The sequence below is a fragment of the Mastomys coucha genome, unplaced genomic scaffold (assembly GCF_008632895.1).
Source record: "Mastomys coucha isolate ucsf_1 unplaced genomic scaffold, UCSF_Mcou_1 pScaffold15, whole genome shotgun sequence".
Lineage (NCBI taxonomy): Eukaryota > Metazoa > Chordata > Mammalia > Rodentia > Muridae > Mastomys > Mastomys coucha.
Window position 1 is genome coordinate 112,730,850 of NW_022196897.1, and position 11,478 is coordinate 112,742,327.

Here is an 11,478-nt window from a genome sequence, read left to right on the forward strand (position 1 = left end):
CAAGGGCTGGGATTAAAGGTGTGTGCCACCACTGCCTGACTGAACAAAATCTATTGATACCTTTTACTGACACATTTCTGATTCATAGATGTAAATTTTTTTCAGGCTATCTTTTTAAATGGCCTGTTTTATTTTTAATTATGAGTGTGTGTATGTTTGTGTGGGTTTGTGCACATGCATGCAGATGCCTATGTGGAGGCAGGCCAGAAGAGCATTTGAGATCCCCTGGAGCTTGAGTTAAGGGAGGTTTTGAGCTACCCAATGTGGGGCTGAGAACCGAACTTGAGTCCTCTTGGAAAGCAGTACTGGGGCAAACAACTTGAGCCTTCTCTCTAGCCCCATCCTACTGTTTTCAGGACCTTGGTTAATCTCCTCTCAGTAATTCAGGGCCACCACATTGTTACAAACTCTCTCCCCAACCTCTTTCTCCTTTTGTTGCCCATCACTTCCTGATGATTTCTGTTGTCTTTTCATGTTGCTGGATTCATTTCAAAAGTTAAATACTACTAACTTTATTTATTTTGCCTGCCTTGCTTTTCTTCTCTTTTTTTCTTCTTTCTTCCCTTCTCCCCTCCCCTCCCCTCCCTTCCCTCTTTTTTTCTTTTCTTTTCTTTTCTTTCTTCAAAACAGGGTATCATGATCTGTAGACCAGGCTGACCTTAAACTCAGAGATCCACCAGCCTCTGTTTCCTGAGCATTGGGATTGGGATTAAAGTCCTGTGTTGTCACCTCCTGAAAATTTGTTTTTTTTTTCTCTTCCCTTTCTCCCTCTCCCTCCCCCCCCTTTTAAAAAAGATTTATTTTATTTTATGTATACGAGTACACTATAGCTCATCTTCAGACTGTAGCTTCTTCCTTCAGACACGTAGAAGACACTTCAGAAGAGGTCATTGAATCCCATTACAGATAGTGATGAACCATACCTGTGTTTGCTAGAAACTGAGCTCAGGACCTCTGGAAGAGCAGTTTGTGCTCTTAACCACTGAGCCATCTCTCCAGCCCTCTCGTCTCTATTACTATGAAGCCTTAACAATCCCCAGGCCCTGTTTGGTTTGAACGGTTATGTTTTAGAAGAGCTTAAATATTGTTCCTTGGTCCTTCAGTTTTCAGAGTCTGACATCTTTTCTAGTTACTTATTGGGAGTCATTAGAAGTAGATTCCACTGGAGCCTAGTTTCTCTCACTACTAAAAGGTGATGGATGCATCTAAGGTTAAAAAAAAAAAAGGTCTAAATAATGTAAAATCTCATGTGGATATAAAAAGGTGTACATTTTAAGATAATGAAGACTATCTCATTGTAACAGCATACCAGAAGATGACAGATTTTCTTTCTATAGATATGTCCCATGAAGAATTGCTTCTTCAAATAATTAAGGTCTGGTAGGAGTTATTTATTTTGATTCATGTTCCTGCCTTCACATATTAGATATATAGAAAGGGTAAACTTGGCTTGGGAATGGAAAGTTCTCCCATTCAGCATCATGCTATGTGTCCTTTAGGAGGAGAAAACGTGATGAGGACCGACATGACATCAACAAGATGAAAGGCTATACTCTGCTGTCAGAAGGCATTGATGAAATGGTAGGCATCATCTACAAACCCAAAACTAAGGAGACCCGGGAGACCTATGAGGTGCTGCTCAGCTTCATCCAGGCTGCTCTTGGAGATCAGGTAAGGCAACCAGAGGAGGAAAGAGAAAGGGTATAGAAGAATTTTGGCTGAATTATGAATTACATATGTTTATTCCCTCCCCCCCATCTATCTCTGTGTGTGTGTGTGTCTGTCTGTCTGTCTGTCTATCTGTCTACACATATGTGCATGTGGAAGTCAGAACAATTTTCATAGTTGTTCCTGTCTTTATGAGGGACTCAGGGATCAAACAGTTGAGCTTGGTGGAAATATCCTTACGTGAGGAGCTATCTTGCTAGTCCAGTCAGAAGAATCTTTTCTCTGGATTTTCTCAGCAGAATGGGGAGGGCAATACCATTTTGCAGAAATTAGCACTTAGTATATATAGAACAGTATGTTAACTATGAATAGGTGCTATTAGCATTTGTTTTCAATATAATAGAAGAGAGACATGAGATACCTAAGTCAAGGAGATAGTATTTGTCAGAATGTGAATCCAAGTGGTCCATACCCAAATCAGCCCTGAACCTCTGCACATTTCTGATTAGATTGAGAGCCATTATGAGTTCTCAGGTGAAGTGAGGAACAGAGGATGTGTGAACAAGAATTAGTGAAAGTGTTACAGGTCAGAGGCAGGCTGCTGAGTGCCTCTTTTACCTAGAGAAGTGTGGCAAACTGTTGTGCAAGTTGTATTCTACCTATGCCCCCTACACCCAAGTGGTGGGACTGACTGTAGGAGCTCATGAATTTTAAGCACATGTGATAACACTGTGTTAAATCCTTAGCAGCTCCCTCTAGTCTTGAAGTTTTATTTTGTTTGTGTAAGACAAGGTCTCCTGCAGTTCAAGCTTGCATCAAACTATCTATTCAGGAATGACCTTGAACTTTGGTCTTGTCACTGCTTCTCAAGTGCTAGGATTACAGGCATGTGTCACTGTGTCCTGTTAATGTTCAAAGCCTAGGATGCTGCACATTTGCTTGTTTGCCTTTTATGTATGTACACCATGGATCCCTGGTACTCTCAGTAATCAGAAGAGGGTTTCAGATCTCCTGGAATTTGAGTTGTGATTTTTTTTTTTGAGCCATCATGTGGGTGCTGGAAATTGAACCCAGGTCCTCTGCAAGTGCAGCGCATACTTCTAACTTTTGAGCCACGTCTCCAGCTCCTATAGTTTTGAAGCTCTATGCTTCTTTACTTCCTATTGTCAAAAGCTGGTCAGTGTCCTACATATTATTGTTATACATGTTGTTTGCATTTTTTCTTCAGCCTCGAGATATTCTTTGTGGAGCAGCTGATGAAGTTCTGGCTGTGCTGAAGAATGAAAAGCTTCGAGATAAGGAGAGAAGAAGGGAGATTGATCTACTGCTGGGTCAGACAGATGATACCAGATACCATGTGTTGGTAAACTTGGGCAAGAAGATCACAGACTACGGTGGCGACAAGGAGATACAAAATATGGGTACCTGAGCTCTTTGTGTCCTGATTATGTTTTGTGGTTGTTGGCCTTTCTGCTGAGTAATCAGCATCATTGTTAAAATTTTAGAATAGCATTGTTTCCATAACTTCTGTTGTGTTGCTTAAAGAGAATGGCTGATCTGCAGGCCTTTTGGCACAGGCTTATCCCGACAAGTCAGCCTGGTCACATAGCAGGTTCCATCTGCCACAGTTCCTTAGCAAAACACATCTAAGAAAAATAAGTGGAACATTACCTCCTGATGGTTGGTTGTGAGCCTTATCCTTTAATAGCTGAGCTATCTCTGCAGCCCTGGCAGCCATTTTTAAATTGAGACTTATCGTGTAGATGGTGAGAGAGAGCAGGGAGGGTTTAGGAGCTGAAGAAGCAGAGCATGGTAGAATCCAGGTTCAAGAGGCCTTGGTGCTGGTTTTCATGTTGATTAAGTCTATGTGTTCTGGCCTGAGAATAAGCAAGCCAGGTAGTTGAGGAAATGGGTTTGAGTGTCTCCATACTAACCACTGCCCTCTTTTTATAATTCCACTTCAACTCAGATGACAACATTGATGAGACTTATGGTGTGAATGTGCAGTTTGAGTCTGATGAGGAGGTGAGTGGCTTTAAACGGATCCCTTCTGTTTTGTTTTGTGATGTTACCTAGGTAGTGGGAACTCTTCTCATAAACTCAAATTCCTAGCTAAATCATTTTACAGTGTTTTGTGGTAGACTTACAAACTTTGTGTTATGTTGCTTAAAAAGTTACTATGTTTCACTTTATGCTCTTTTAGAAGCTAATCTAAACTAGTAGGTGTACATTGACAGTTTATAATAAACCAGATAGACCAGGGAAAGTAGGAAGGAGGACGGAGAAATGCCATCCTGTAGGCACAGCACAGTTATTGCAATCATGAGCTCCAGCAGCTGCACTTACTTACTGTGGGCCTGTACAAGACTGGCTCTGTCAACACCCAGTCAGGGACTGGGAGCAGGCCCTTTGCCCTGCTGCCTAACTGTTGGTTATTGATAGATTACGGAAAGGAGGTCATTATCTTCAGCCCTATAACTACTTCTGAGCCTTCTGGTCTCTGATGGTTAAATTCAGTGGGTCACAAATAGCACAAGTAGGCATGAGTGTGAGAAGTAGACTATAGGGAAGAGGAGGCTCCATGGAGGGGGAAGGAGATGGACGAGAGCGGCAGTAAGAGAGATTGGTATGCATTGTGTATTTGCATGAAATTGTCAGAACACATTTAATCAATAAAGGAAAAAAGATAAAGTACATCTTTAGTGACGTTGTGTCCTGTTATAGTGTTTTAACCATATTATAGTAATTTATTATGGCTTTAGTATTGCAAATTTAAGAATTAGTATTGCTAGTTAAGAATTTTTTTTTTTTTAAAGATTTATTTATTATATGTAAGTACACTGTAGCTGACTTCAGATGCATCAGAAGAGGGCATCAGATCTCATTACGGATGGTTGTGAGCCACCATGTGGTTGCTGGGATTTGAACTCAGGACCTTTGCAAGAGCAGTCAGTGCTCTTAACCGATGAGCCATCTCTCCAGCCCGCTAGTTAAGAATCTTAAACTAGCAATTCCTAATTGCTAGTTTTAGAATGCATATTCACCTAAGAGTATGGATGTAATTGTACTTGGCTGTTTAGCAGTTGTAGCAGCTCCTGGGGTTAAAGCTTGCCATTTCTAGATTATAACTAGATAGGAATAGTGGGACAATTGAAAAAGAAAAGTTGAATCAGGAATGGTAACACAGTGCCTACAGTCCCAGTAATCAGGAGGCTGAGGCCAGCTGGGCTACAAGTGAAATTCTCTAAATGCCTCTAAGTCATTTTTTAAAAAAGTAGTTACTTTATAGTTTTCAGTGAGTGAGTTTGTGTTCTGAAAAAACAAGTACCAGTCCTGAAATGATTTCCTGTGACAGGAAGAGAAGATGTTACTGGAGTCATGGTGAACACTGAACTGAGAGCTAAGGAATCTTGAATTTGAGCCTGTATCTTGGGCAGGTCATTTTGCCTCAGTTTCTGTTTTAGTAAACCAAAATGCTACTTCCTACAAAATAGTTAATTGGTAGAGAGTTTTTCCTTTTCTTTTTCCTTCCTCACTCCCTTCTTTCCTCCCTTCCTTCTTCCCTTCCTTCCCTCCTTCCTTCCTAGACAGGGTTTTCTTTTTGTGCAGCCTTGGCAGTCCTGAGACTAGCTCATTAGATCAGGGCTGGGCCCAAACTCACTGAGATCCACCTGCCTCTGCCTCCTGAGTCCTGGGATTGAGTGCATGTGCCACCACTAGCCAGCTGATAATTGGTAATTTTAATTAGGAACAACCTGATACAGATTTCCTAGCTCATAGCAGTTTATTTAACAAATGCTAATTATTGAACATGATACTGTTTAAGTCCACAGTCCACAGTTGAGATTATGCAAACTAAGTATGATGTCTACTTTTCTGGCTCACAATCTACTTTCCTGTGTATGCATCTTCATAGCTCCTCTGTTAGTACTCTTGGTTTGAGATTATCTTGTTTCAGAAGGAGCATATGATCCCAGTGTTTGATATTTGGCAGCTAAGGTGAGAAGCAGAAAAGAGGATAGGTACATCTAGTAAGCCCATTCCAAATGGTCATTCCATTGATGTTCCTGGAATATGGCTGTTACACTATTGGCTTTATCCTAAAGCCATTGTTCTAAGCATGGGGCTTACTTAAAGTGATAGAAAGACAGGGTGTGTATGACACAGGAGCAGTTCTACATCTGTATTGAGATTGGGGTTGTCTCCATAGGAAGGTGATGAAGATGTGTATGGGGAAGTCCGAGAAGAAGCTTCTGATGATGACATGGAAGGGGACGAAGCTGTTGTGCGCTGTACCCTCTCTGCTAATGTAAGTACAGTCTCTGTTTTAGTGTAGGCCAGCTTGCTTCTGAATGAAGCACTTCCTTTTACTAAGACACTCACTGCAACCATGGTTGGTTTTTCTGTGGATTGAACCCAGCTTCAGGCATGTTGGGCCAGAGCTCCACCACTGAGCTCTTCTCACTGTTTTCAGCTTATGGGGTCTTTAGGAGTTTTGTTGTTGTTGCCCAGGCAGGCTTCAAACTTTTGATATCTTCCTCATCCTTCCTCTCAAATGCTGGAGTTATCAGCATGGACCACTGTGCCTACCTTCCAGATTTCCTTTTGATGGGTATTTGGGTTGTTTTTAAAATTTGATATATAGATAACATTGTAATGACAAGACTATTAGAGTAGTTTGTTTATTTGTTTGGTTTTTGTTTTTGTTTTTTGTTTTTTGTTTTGGTTTTTTTTTTTTTTTTTTTTTTTTTTTTTTTTTTTTTTTTGTTTTTTTCCAGACAGGGTTTCTCTGTGTAGCCTTTGCTGTCCTGGAACTCACTTTGTAGACCAGGCTCACCTCGAACTCAGAAATCCCCCTGTTTCTGCCTCCCAAGTGCTGGGATTAAAGGCATGTGCCGCCGCCACCACCACCCAGCTTGTTTGTTTTTTTTAAGGTAGTGTTTCCTGGCTGTCCTGGAACTTGATCTGTAGACCAGGCTAGCCTTGAATTCAGAGATCCACCTGCCTCTGCCTCCCAAGTGGTGGAATTAAGGCATGCACCACCACCGCCCTGCTGAGTATTTTATTTTTGTTTATTTGTTGTTCTGGGGTTGAACTTACTGTCTTGTACATGATGAATGCTCTAGCACTGAGTTATAGCACCAGTATTTAAAGAGACCAAAAAAAGTTTTATTTTGAGAAAGGGCCTCACAAAGTTGCCTGAGTTGGACTTAAACTTACCCTATAGCTCATGCAGGTCTTAGAGCTCTGTCAATTCTGCTTTCTAAGTGGTGAGGTAAATTTACAGACCTGTGCCAGTGGCCCTGGATATGTGTGTGTGTGTGTGTGTGTGTGTGTGTGTGTGTGTGTGAGAATTTGGAATCTCATCAGTCTTCTCAGTGCTGGGATTGCAGATGTTCCACCAAGCCCAGTTTGAGCCTTATTAAACAGTCAGTATTTTGATTTTCTTAGGACATTAGTCAGTTGTTACTCTTCCCAAAGGCACGTTAATGAAATCTTAGTCTGGTGTGCTCCTGAATTCAGTGTAATAGAGCTGCTTCTTTCTAGAAAGGCCTCAGAAGGTAGCCTATGGGATGGCAGGTAACTTGGGTGGAGCATGGTGAAGAGACCTAGTGAACCACATGCCTGACTTCCTTCCTAGCTTGTAGCCTCAGGCGAACTGATGAGTTCTAAGAAGAAGGATTTGCACCCTCGGGATATCGATGCGTTCTGGCTGCAGCGCCAGCTCAGTCGTTTCTATGATGATGCCATTGTGTCGCAGAAGAAGGCAGACGAGGTGTTGGAGATTTTGAAGGTATGGCCACGATAGTACTTGTATTCCACATGTCTCGTCAGAAAGTCAGTGTTTGGAAGGCAGCTATGCCTACTGCAGTACCGCCAGTGCAGGGACGGGGTTTGAGGCAGCAGATGGCTGTATTCATACTGGTGGTCTTCTTTTCTCTCTCCAGACAGCAAGTGATGACCGAGAATGTGAGAACCAACTGGTTCTGCTCCTTGGTTTCAACACTTTTGACTTCATTAAAGTGTTGCGGCAGCACAGGATGATGAGTGAGTAGACCATGCACTCTTCTTGCTGTGAGTGTGTGTGCGCGCGTGTGGGCATGCATGCGTGTGTGCTGGATTGCGTTGCTTCTTTGGCTTCAGTATCTAATTACCTTCTATTTGTTCAGGAATAAAAGTCGGTTTTATTTCATTATCTGCAACTTTCTCTCTATTGTGTTTGGCAGTTTTATACTGTACCTTGTTGGCCAGTGCTCAGAGTGAAGCTGAAAAGGAGAGGATCATGGGAAAAATGGAAGCTGATCCAGAGCTTTCCAAATTCCTCTATCAGCTCCATGAGACTGAGAAGGAAGACCTGATCAGAGTAAGGACTAGTTTAGTCTGTCTGTCTTATTTCTTTATGTGTTTGAGGTAATGGACATCTCTGCATTCTCTGGGGTTTCTCGGGGTGTAGATTAGAATCAGCACACTCATTGCTGTGATTGAGGTACTGTCTTCATCTAGGTCTATGGAGACCTGTTTACTACCGTCTAGGGAAAGAGCATGTTTGCTTAATGAAGAACACCATTCCTCCCTGCCTTTGGTGGTTAATTGTAGACAGTCTGCTTCTGACGTTCCTCTTTAGAACACTGCATCACCACCGTGTTTACTATCTCTGACCGATTTATTTATTTATTTAGTCTCTGTCAGGTCTCAAAATAAAGTGATATCTTTGAGTTTGGGAATACATGATTTAGCACCCATGAATAAAGCTCAATCCAGAAGGGACTGGAAGGGACAAGAACCCAGGAGAATGATGTAGATGATTGTACTTTTTCTTTTTACCTGCTGCAGGAAGAAAGGTCCCGCAGAGAGAGAGTCCGTCAGTCCCGAATGGACACAGATCTGGAAACCATGGATTTGGACCAGGGTGGAGAGGTGAGTGCCGGGCTGTTCCCAGGCTGTGGTGGCTGGGAAGCCCACCTGCTCAGCCTGTTTCTGTTTTATCTGTTTCCAGGCTCTGGCTCCAAGGCAGGTTCTGGATTTGGAGGACCTTGTTTTTACCCAAGGAAGCCACTTCATGGCCAATAAGCGCTGCCAGCTTCCTGACGGGTCTTTCCGACGCCAGCGTAAGGGCTATGAAGAGGTTCATGTGCCTGCTTTAAAGCCCAAGCCCTTTGGCTCAGAAGAAGTGAGTGAACCACCTTTTTTGTCTCTGCATCTGTCTTCCAGTTTGGCTTTTGGCCATTAACTAAAATGTCACCTTGTCTCAAAGATAATTTATTCTAGGAGTGGAAACTGTTCCAAAGTTTTCCCATTCCAAGACCAGGAAGCAATAGTGATCTCTCTGGACAGGTTTAGAATAGAGAATTATGAATGGCGATTGTCAGGGAATGAAATCATGGAGAAATCAAAGTGAAATCATAATAATCTTGTAAGAATGGGCAGCCTGCTGAAGGACCCAATAGCATAAAGCATGGGGTGTTTCTTCCTTTAGCAACTGCTCCCGGTGGAGAAGCTGCCAAAGTATGCCCAGGCAGGCTTTGAGGGCTTCAAAACGCTGAACCGGATCCAGAGTAAACTCTACCGTGCTGCCCTGGAGACAGATGAGAATCTGCTGCTGTGTGCTCCTACCGTAAGTACTGACCTGCCTCCTTTTTCTCCTGAAATGTTTTGGTGGCAAGTTAAATCCTAATCCTTAACTAGGCCTTATTCTTTGCCATTGAGTCAGGGTCTCTCTATATAGCCTTGGCTGTAGACCTGACTTACAATGTAGACCAGGCTGCCCTTAAACTCACAGAGATCTCTGCCTCCCAAGTGCTGTGATTAAAGGCATAGCGTACCACCTCTGGCTATTCTCTGTTCTGTGATGGACAACCCACTGGGGCAGTGTTACGTGGGGCAATCTCAGGGTCAGTTCTGTTTTGGTGATAGCCCATAGCAGATAAGCAGGCTTTGTCTCTGATCCCTTTCTAGGGTGCCGGAAAGACCAATGTGGCTCTGATGTGTATGCTCCGAGAGATAGGGAAACACATCAACATGGACGGCACTATCAATGTGGATGACTTCAAGATCATCTACATAGCTCCTATGCGGTCCCTGGTCCAGGAGATGGTGGGCAGTTTTGGAAAGGTAAGTCATATAACTTCTCTGGAAAATACTGGCTGCAGCTGTTCATGCTAGGGAGTGGCCAATGCATTACTGCTATTTTTGTTAGGGAATCTCTAGATGTTTTTTGCCATTTCCAAGGTAGAATTTGACCCAAGTAATTTCTGAAGCAGAAATGTCTTGGCCTGTCTTACATGGACTGCATCTTTCTTGGATTTTCTTAATGGAGTCACTGCATCTTACAGTATTTCTGTGTAATGAATATGGTTTATAGCTTGTGGGTTTTTACTCTAGTTCCACTTTCCTATATGTATCCACTTTCCTGCTTCATGTAGGGCTTCCATAGATCCTTTGCCTCATCTTCCTGAGTGGAATTTAAGTAATATTTGTTCATCTTTCCTGATTCACCAGATACTTAACTTCTCCTTGTCCACAGCACAGAAACGGCTGTCAGGCCCCTCAGGCACTGTCTACCATTCTTAGACATTAGGCAAGCTCCCTGCCACTGACCTGCTCTCTAGCCCCGTTACTCACTATTGCTGATGACCCTTCCTTTTCCCAGCGCCTGGCCACATATGGCATTACTGTTGCTGAGCTGACTGGGGATCACCAGCTATGCAAGGAAGAAATCAGTGCCACACAGATTATCGTCTGCACCCCTGAGAAGTGGGACATTATCACACGCAAGGGCGGGGAGCGCACCTACACCCAGCTGGTGCGGCTCATTGTCTTGGTGAGTGGGGAGTAGTGGGAAGGAGAGAACAACTGTAGTCAGGGAGTGTTTGGCACTCTAGTTGGTGGCATGAACCTGGGAGAGTGGGGCCTAAACATGAGGCAGACTAAAGTCTCATGTACTCGCCAGCTTTATTCAGGGCATCAGACAATTTATACTCTGAGGGTTAACAAGAATCACATGAGTAAGGCATTTAATTACAAGGACAAGGCCACACAGGACAAAAACATGTTTTTCCATAGAGGCATATTAATAACAATAGTAATATAAACTCACTTCTATACCCCACACCTGGGAGGAGCATGGAAACACGTTCCAGGAACAATGATCATAAGACGCTGGTCATTTTTTCTTGGAGCTTTTTCACAAGCACCCAAAATTCTCACATGACTATTCTTGGACTGTGTTATGACAAGGGAGGATTGGAGTGGCTCTGTTTACTGTTTACTGTTTACTGGTTCTGTTTCTTTCCTTTCCTTTTCTTTTTTCCCTCTTCCCTCTTGCTCTGACTCTGCTTGCTCCGGCCCATAGGTTTTTTTTTTTATTTGTTTCTCATTACAGATGGTTGTAAGCCACCATGTGGTTGCTGGCATTTGAACTCATGACCTTCAGTTAAGAACAGTCAGTGCTCTTAACTGCTGAGCCATCTCACCGGCCCCTGGTTCTGTTTCTTAGTGCCTTTTTTGGTTTTCTATTTTGGAATTCTCTCTGTAGACCTGGCTGGCCTCAAACTCACAGAGATCTACCTGCCTCTGCCTCCTGAGCGCTGGGATTAAAAGGTGTGTGCCACCATGCCTGGCTTTCCTTAAGGCCCTTCTATATGCACTTTCTTCATAGGAGTCATTGTGAGCTTTACTGTTCCCATTAAAACTATAATCTGCATGTAACAAAAGCCTCCTAGTCGTGCATGGTGTTTGCTATATGCCCCATCACTTTTTATATCTGATTTTTTTTTTAAATTTGGCTTTTTGGGAAAAACTTTCTTTTTT

The 11,478-nt window shown here is 42.8% G+C and overlaps 1 protein-coding gene across 1 annotated transcript in view; it reads left to right on the plus strand.

Moving 5' to 3' along the window:
- Positions 1-11,478, plus strand: part of Snrnp200 (small nuclear ribonucleoprotein U5 subunit 200) — a 32,158-nt gene that overhangs the window by 1,233 nt on the left and 19,447 nt on the right. Inside the window, exons 3-14 of the mRNA XM_031373257.1 lie at positions 1,500-1,671; positions 2,897-3,089; positions 3,638-3,693; positions 5,879-5,977; positions 7,310-7,462; positions 7,617-7,716; positions 7,896-8,032; positions 8,503-8,586; positions 8,666-8,839; positions 9,146-9,283; positions 9,625-9,780; positions 10,319-10,489. Of these exons, the coding sequence (XP_031229117.1) occupies positions 1,500-1,671; positions 2,897-3,089; positions 3,638-3,693; positions 5,879-5,977; positions 7,310-7,462; positions 7,617-7,716; positions 7,896-8,032; positions 8,503-8,586; positions 8,666-8,839; positions 9,146-9,283; positions 9,625-9,780; positions 10,319-10,489 (1,633 nt within the window). The remainder of the gene's footprint in view (positions 1-1,499; positions 1,672-2,896; positions 3,090-3,637; positions 3,694-5,878; positions 5,978-7,309; positions 7,463-7,616; positions 7,717-7,895; positions 8,033-8,502; positions 8,587-8,665; positions 8,840-9,145; positions 9,284-9,624; positions 9,781-10,318; positions 10,490-11,478) is intronic.